The sequence below is a fragment of the Ctenocephalides felis genome, unplaced genomic scaffold, assembly GCF_003426905.1.
Source record: "Ctenocephalides felis isolate EL2017-DRISC unplaced genomic scaffold, ASM342690v1 CF-g0.4_SCAFFOLD_00845, whole genome shotgun sequence".
NCBI lineage: Eukaryota > Metazoa > Arthropoda > Insecta > Siphonaptera > Pulicidae > Ctenocephalides > Ctenocephalides felis.
The window spans coordinates 91,834,213-91,843,436 of NW_020536999.1; the positions used below are offsets into that span (position 1 = coordinate 91,834,213).

At 29.5% G+C, this 9,224-nt stretch overlaps 1 protein-coding gene across 1 annotated transcript in view; it reads left to right on the top strand.

Annotated features, from left to right (window-relative positions):
• Window positions 1-417: 417 nt before the first annotated feature.
• LOC113363021 (iroquois-class homeodomain protein irx-2-like) overlaps window positions 418-9,224 on the top strand; it is a 16,825-nt gene continuing 8,018 nt past the window's right edge. The window contains exons 1-4 of the mRNA XM_026605512.1: window positions 418-628; window positions 1,284-1,476; window positions 1,548-1,812; window positions 2,418-2,506. Of these exons, the coding sequence (XP_026461297.1) occupies window positions 418-628; window positions 1,284-1,476; window positions 1,548-1,812; window positions 2,418-2,506 (758 nt within the window). The remainder of the gene's footprint in view (window positions 629-1,283; window positions 1,477-1,547; window positions 1,813-2,417; window positions 2,507-9,224) is intronic.

A 9,224-nucleotide genomic window follows, 5' to 3' on the forward strand; every position in this document is an offset into this window, starting at 1 on the left:
TTTAGGGTATACCGAGTTGATGTAGAGGATTTCGTTGTTATACAATTTTGTAGATCATTTAATTTTGCACAATTTTCTCAAATACATCATTCATATTAATCGAATGGTTTAAAAGTTACAGATGTTATAATAAATAAAAGCATAGACGAGTACAATTGATAGTTTTTTTATATTAAAAAAAGTATCTAAAAATAATCTTAATATTTTTATTTTTTATTTTCAGAAAAAGCTACAAGCCTGAAGAAACTTTTCCCAAAAAAACAATAGTGTAGTGTTAATAAATTACTGAAGTGCAAATTTTACTAAACCATGTCTCCTCCAACAAAATCAACCCTATCGTGACAAACGTCATGTTCCAAAAGTGACATCCCACCAAAAGACACTTTCCAACTCCCAACTCCACCAGATTCTCCCAAAATGTCTTCGTCACCAATCGACGTGACGAGTTCGTCACGATTGTCGCCGGTCCTGGTCAGGACGAAGCCATGTGACGTCAGGTTGTCATCGTCCGAAGTCACCAGGAAGATGACATCTCACGATGTCAGGAGGTTGACGTCGTCACCTGTCACCACGGACGGGGTCACGTCGCCACCGCATAGGCCGTCTCCTGTTAGGTGCTGTGATACTGGTAAGATAATGGATGATTGACTATATTTTTTTGATGTAACCTCTTCCACTTGCACTACCTTTCCTGACCAACATTATGTCATAACCATCACTTTCCAGCAACTTGTATCTAGAACAAAATGTGCAAGACCAGTCCTTCCTGGTTTACTAAGTTTATTTGACATTCTCCTATTGCCTGTATTTGTCGTGCTGTAACTTCTTGCACTCCTGATACCTTTCCTGAGCAACATTATGCCATAAACATCATTTTCCAGAAACTTTTTTCCAGAACAAAAGGTGCAAGTCCATTCCTTTCACGTTTACCAAGTGTCTTTGACCTTCTCCAGCACGTGGCAAATCTGCCAAAAGTAGTCAATATCTCTGCACCATGCTCCCTCCAAATATCCCTAAAATCTTCCTGAGTATAGTTCTTGTTTTCCTGCTTTTACATTTGCACTTCCTTAGAAGAATCCACACCACTGATCTTCTAATTTTGTCTTCCTATTTTATTGTTCCTTCTTCTATTTTCACTTTCTGAAGATTCCATGTCTCTGATCAATCTAAAACAAAACTTTGAAAATAATATATTATCAATTGTATTTTATGCAAGTCCAGCAGTTTCACCATCCAGTGATATTTTTTCCAATTTTTGGAATGATTTGATGTTTTCTTCCCAGGTCGACCTCTATACATGGACCCCATCACCGGCCACACGATATGTTCCTGCCAATACCCGCCAACGTCCCAAAGTTTTCCTCATTCCGCCTTGGACAAAACACCAGGAATACCAACAAGTGAAAACAGGACAAGTGGTGGCAGTCCAATAGTAAACTCCACGAGCGGAGGAGTTTACACGAGTACACCAAATAGGTAATAAGACACCCTCAGTGCACCAGTACTTCTTACCATCAATGTACCAATTCCTGCATCTTTTGTTTCAGTCCTGGTTCGAGTCCACACAGTAGAATTCCTCATAATCTAACGATGCCAGGTGGTCTGCCTTTGCCTGGATCGTTAGGAGCGCCTTTAGGAGCCCCTTTAGGGGCGCCAATGGGTGCAGGACCTTTGAGCGGGTCCATGGGTCCATCGATTGGGGGTTCATTGGGAGCAATACCCGTAGGGTATCCTTTGGGACCTTTAGGAGGCTATGGACAAGAAGCTGCCTTGGCAACGATGGCTGCAATGTACTTTCCCAACGCATACGGGGTGAGCAGAATATATAACTTTCACGTAACATATAAATATACAAATTTATTTATCGTTGACCCCTGACCACGAAATCAATTTGCCAAAGTTTGTCAAAACATTCTGCAATAAATCATTCCGATTTATCAGCTCGCGTCCATGTTTTCCAAAATAAGGACACATGTTCTATCTTTTAAAAAACATATGTAAGTCTAGGGTCAAAACGTGACCTCAACAATACATTTATGGATTATGATGAATTTTTATATGAAAACTAAATCTTTTAATGCACGTTCAGGCACGTCGGAACTTATAATAGATGCATATTATTTCGGTTGAAAATTTGATGCTTGGAACAATAATAATAAAATACGTGGGCATGATCAGTAGCATTAATATATTGAGATATTGAAATAATTTGGTAACGTTTCGATTTGTTAGGTATGACTTTCCTCAGTGCCAACCTATATAAAATTCTATGAAGTCAACAAACTAAAATTTTGATATACTCGTCATAAAATCGGCTAAGTTGGAGATTGCCACTGGCACCAGAATGTGTTCTAACGTTCCGACTTGCAAATTCCATTCATCATCAATATTTTTACTAATTTTTTTCCTTTTTTCAGAATTCTGATCCTGGCAAAGAAGCCTACTATCCTCCAGCAATGGGAGCCTACCATCCTTACCACGATTTTGCTGGTTATCCATTCAATGGGTAAGTGAACCAAAATTTTCCAAAGATAAAAATAAAAAATTAATATGACTCTTTCGGTATATATTTATAATTATACATATACAAAAAATCAAGTGCGGGGGGATGTTAAACAGATAAAAATATAGATAGGACTCGTTCGGTATATATTTATATTTATACATAATCAAAAAATCAAATGCGGGGGGATGTTCAACGGATCTTAGACGCTTTTATATGAGTTAAGTGGTTTTTTATACTTTTTTCAAAAAGAAGGAAACTTGCAAATAAGCAAAAAGAATATGAAGTTCTAAATGTTATAAAATTTTATTTAAAAAAATATTTATTGCAAGTGTATCCGGAGTTGAGTTGATACGATTCTAATTGTTTAAACAATCGTCGTATAAACAAGATAATTAATATATATATATATATATATATATTAAATTTTTTATATAATTTTGATGTTGAAATATGTGATATTCAGTTTTCAGGGCAATACATCAATTAAAAAATTTGTATGACTTTAAAACAATTTTATTTTTTCCATACGTTTCGACACATTGTTTTGTGTCATCTTCAGTGGACTCTAGATTGAAAGAACAGATAGAAATTATTAAATAAAACTAAAATATAAGAAGTGATATGGTATGAACTTACATGTAATTGAATTAATCCTAATTATTGCATATTATAAATGTTCACAATGCACAATCCTAATATATCATATTATAAATGTTCACAATGCAACAACAAACAATCCTTGTCATTTTAAATTGAACAATATATAAATTTTTGAATGAGATTTTTTATGAATTTGTAAAGTAAAATCACGCCGTACATTTCTGTGCTCCGATGTAAGGCCGACGACTGAATGTACGTCAATGTGCGAACCACGTGTTGAGGGTTAGGTACAAAGCAAACGAACTGACCAAAGAATTTAAGATTTGACAACGCGAGAGGGAACATATAGTGAAATATAGAAACATGACAATTGTGAGGGTGGACAATTTGTAAAATTGAGATAAAAATTAAAAGAAAAGAAAAAAATAAAATAAATAAATAAAATAAATAAATAAAAAGAAAAATTGGCATTAAAAATAAATATAAATAAACGTCGATCATGATAGGTAACTATTTTAAAGGTATGAATTTCGAGACATTGTTTAAGACTACTTGGTAATTTTCACACAGTGAGGAAATATCCAATCTTTTGTTTAAACTATTTTTGTAAAGATGTATCAGACAAGATTCTGAAAAGCGTCTCTGAGACGTATTCGATTCGTGATATAAAATTGTGGCCACATCAAAATTGAAAATATGATTGAAACTTGTATGTGGTCGGTTATCATAGTTTGGTTTTGATTTTTATTTTGGAATTGTTATAATGTTGTCTAAGACGTTTTTTTAGATGTTGTCCAGTTTCGCCAATATAACGTTTATTTATATTTATTTTTAATGCCAATTTTTTCTTTTTATTTATTTATTTATTATTTATTTTATTTTTTTCTTTCTTTTAATTTTTATCTCAATTTTACAAATGTCCACCCTCACAATTGTCATGTTTCTATATTTCACTATATGTTCCCTCTCGCGTTGTCAATCTTAAATTCTTTGGTCAGTTCGTTTGCTTTGTACCTAACCCTCAACACGTGGTTCGCACATTGACGTACATTCAGTCGTCGGCCTTACATCGGAGCACAGAAATGTACGGCGTGATTTTACTTTACAAATTCATAAAAAATCTCATTCAAAAATTTATATATGTTCAATTTAAAATGACAAGGATGTTTGTTGTTGCATTGTGAACATTTATAATATGATATAATTAGGATTGTGCATTGTGAACATTTATAATATGCAATAATTAGGATTAATTCAATTACATGTAAGTTCATACCATATCACTTCTTATATTTTAGTTTTATTTAATAATTTCTATCTGTTCTTTCAATCTAGAGTCCACTGAAGATGACACAAAACAATGTGTCGAAACGTATGGAAAAAATAAAATTGTTTTAAAGTCATACAAATTTTTTTAATTGATGTATTGCCCTGAAAACTGAATATCATATATATATATATATATATATGTATATATATATATATATAAATAAATGTATATACTTATAAATATGTAGGAAATTTGTTCGGACAAATATATACATACATATGTACATATTGTTGACATGAAAGATTAGCATTGATTAGTCGTTAATTAAAATGTTAATGAAATTAAATTTGCAATAACAACTTAATTAAATTTATAGACGCTCTGATATAGATAATACACGTTTATATGTATATATGTATGTATGTATGTGTATATATGTATCGATGTATGTATATATATGTATCTATGCATATGGGTATACTTTTCGTGAATATTATTTTTTGTCATAAGTGTCAGGACATGTGTTGCACAAAATGTCAATCAAAGTTGTCAACAGCTTTTTTCCATTTCGACACAAAAGATACAAAAGCCTAATAAAGTATATATATATATATATATATATATATATATATATCTATATATATATATATATGTGTGTGTGTGTGTGTGTGTGTGCTTGTCACTTTTACGAGGTAGTGTGATTTTTTGCTTCATTATGAATTTAAATAATATAATACTCCTTCTGCTAATAATTATGGTTTTGTGTTAAATTACGTCAAAAAAATTAATTTTCGCATTAATCACATCAAATGTCGAAACGTATGATAAAGACGTTTTTTTTCTTAACTTATTTTTTGATTTCGACGAATGGGCTGTTAAAACATTTTTTCAAATATGTTTGAACCTCGAAAAAACTATCAAGATATATATATATATATATATATATATATATATACGTGTGTGTATATATATAGAAAGGTGTGAGTCAAATATATATGCGGCATAAAATCCAATATACCTTTTGTGAAGTAACTCAAGTGTTAAGACACGCCCTAATCATCCCTGCTTTTGTATGAAATGTCTATACGAAACGTATTTATATATACAGGGGTGCCCCAACGTACGTACACTATGTATACACATTTATATACATATATACATACATACATACATATACATACATATATATATAGACATACAGAGACGTCTGTACCTTAGGGTTGCACGCCCAGAGCCAAAACTGTAATTAAATACAGATCTATCATGCATGATATGTAATGTATATATATACATACATATACATACATACATACATACATATACATATACACAAATACACACATATACCATCATTCTTTAAAAAATTTGACCCTAGAAGATTTGCAGAATCTTGTTTTATTCAACTAGTGTTAATGAATTTACAACTAGTGGTGCATAGCATCGTGCCTTAAAACAAATTGCAGGATCTTCCCATACCGAAAACTAGAATTAAAAATAACTTGGCTCTTTTTGCCCCGTCGAAACGGCAGTGTTTCAAACGTTCAGAAACCTCTGAAACGTAGAGATTAATAAAAAAATTATTTACGATCTTTTGCGATTACTAAAATTTACCCTGAAAGAAGTTAAGAAGTTGACTTAGAAGATTTGCAGAATCTTGTGAATTTGCAGATTAAATGTAAAATTGAACGTAACTGTACTTCTTTACTTTTTGACAACAACCAAAATTTAACTTAATTTTGTCAAAAAATGTTTTGTTTTTTGTTTTTTCTTATTTTTCACACCTTTTTTGGTTTTTTGATACCTTGGATAATCAATTGATTTCAATTTTTATATTATAAAAAAAAATATAAACTTACCAAAAACACATTTGACACATTTATAACTTAAAAAATCCAACTAATTATTAGATTTTTAAAATTTACTTCCATCTCACCTGTGACAATAAATTATATGGTCACAATCGTCTTAACAGGATTTCAATGTACTGTATAATTTTATAGATTATTCTTTAATCAAATTATTTATAATTATTATAACTAACTTTGTATAAAAGGTCAAAGAAAAAATTCGTTGATCATTCAAAAAATAATGCACCTGTTGGAGAAGTATTTTGTTTAACCAAATTGATATGGATATTTTGAGTTTAGTATTTGTAAATTGGAATAGGAGACTTTGAACATTATATATATATATACATATGTATATTTGTTCTCGTCCAAGTTAAATAATTCAGAAATAAACTTGATTCAAACTTCTCTTGAACAACTCTTACGCATAAACTAGTTTCTTGAATAATATATTTGTATAAATATATATATATAATATATATATATATAATATATATATATATAATATATATATATATATATATATATATATATATAATATATTATATATATATATATAATATATATATATATAATATATATATATATATATGTGTGTATATTTGTATATGTACATATATATTTATAGGGGAAATCGGACAATTCCAGAATACTAAATGATCGGTCAGTCCGAATGTCCATCTTAATTTCGAAGCACTTTCCGCTATTGAATATATATATATATATATATATATATATATATATATATATATATACATCGATAGGTTTTATCACTATATACACTAATAGATAAAATGGGTTAATTTTAACCCACTATACTATTTATAGTGCAGCGACTCTTAATCTAACGACACAACTAAATAATGCATTTTTTATTATATCTCTTGCAACTTTTAAACCATTCGATTAATATGAATGATGCATATGAAAAATTTGTTCAAATTTATTCAGGCTTATATACATTTATACACATCTTACATGTATTTTTATATACATTTGTACATACTTTGACCAATGTTTCAGTAGTATTTTTATCATAATTTGGAAACCCGAGAGATATTTTAACAAAAATTACTATGTTTTTATTCAAATAAATAATTTATAAATTCGATTGTTGTTATTCAAAAACAAAGTGATTTAAAGTTCAATTCGCATATCATATTGTTTTAAACAATTGGAATAATTTATTATATATACTTTATTGAAAATTAAAAATGTTATAAACAAATACATCAAAACTTCTTTAAGACGGAAAGAAAAGTGCTTTTTCATTGGACTGATAAATAATGATACACATTACACTTGCGTTGTAACCTTGATCAGTGTCCATAATGCACCGCTATTAATAACATAAAATATAGTAGGGCAATATGTGCTCCTTCAATTTCTCGTTGTCAATATAATAGTATATTATTTTACACAAATTTAGTGTTCAATCAATTTTACATCATAATTATTTTTTTCTGTTGTTTTTCCTGGTTTGGTATGTATAATTTTCTCCTTTTTATATATTTATATTTATTATCAATTTTGTATTTATATAATATGTTTTTTAGATTACTGAATGATGACACACATCAAGTGTCGAAACGTTTAGTGGAATAAATAATTTTGTTATTTAATCTTTTTTTTATTTCGACGATTGGGCTGCAAAATATATATATATATATATATATATATATATATATACATAATATGCCAAAATAGGCAGAAAATGAAGATTTATTTCCCACATTAAAAGTCTATTTAGGATCATTAAAAACCCATTTATATATATATATATATATATATATATATATATATATATACATATATATACAACTGAATAGGTGGCAAAATGCACCCTAAGGTATTTTCTAAAGATTTTTCTACCCCATTTGGAAGAAAAAGTTTTACTTCTGTATAAATCTGTATGTATATACATACACACATGTATATATATTTGTGTGTGTATATGTGTGTGTGTATTTTATCAACCCTCAATTTTATAAAAGTGAAGAAAAGGCGAATGGAGATAAAAAAAATATCGTTAAGGGATGAAATTTAAAATGGGGTACTTCAGGCTACTCTAAATGGTTACGGCTTAATACACTCTAGTCGAATCGTGAATATTATTCGGTTTTCCATTGAGATTTTAGAGTATACCGAGTTGCTGTAGGGACTTATTGTATTAGTCAATGTTCGAGACTATTTAATTTTGTACGAATTCGCCATATGCATCATTCATATTAATCGAATGGTTCGAAAGTTACATGAGATACAATAAATAAATGCATGAATATGTTGGATATTAATTTGCGCGTTTATGAATGTGTAAAAATGTGTATAAATGAAATTAAAATGTGTACAAATGTGTTTAAATGATTAATATCCATATAAGGTGTTGATATGCACAAAGTGTGTGTGTAAAAATGTGTATACGTGTGTACAAAAATGTGTATATATATCTATTTCTGTGTATATCTATGTATATATAAATTTCGTTCCCCCGTCAGCGTGAAAATGCAAGAGGAGGCACTTTTCCGCAAGATTGAAAAATCTCTTTATTGAGTTTCATTCTATTTTTTCGCTATCAGTTTTCCACTGTGTTTTTTCCCCAGCTTTGCCTCGAATAGAGGGGATGCGATTCTTTTTATTTCTCGATTGGAGGGTTGAAATCAATAGGCGCTTTATTTGCAAATAATACCCCAAAGAGAACAGATACACAGATAATATATACATACATATATACATTTCCACACATTTATATATTTATTTATACACATTCAATCACGCTTAGATAGTTCATGATAATATTAATACTGGCGTACCTCAAGGTAGCACATGGAGACTTTCCGACCTAAATTATACATTTGCTATTGATACATTATATATCAAAAAGTATTAATAAAATTCAATTAAATTAGGTATACAAATTTACACACACTTACACACATTCATATACATATTATAGCATATTTTTACACGTTTATACACATTTATACTACTATTTTATTAACAT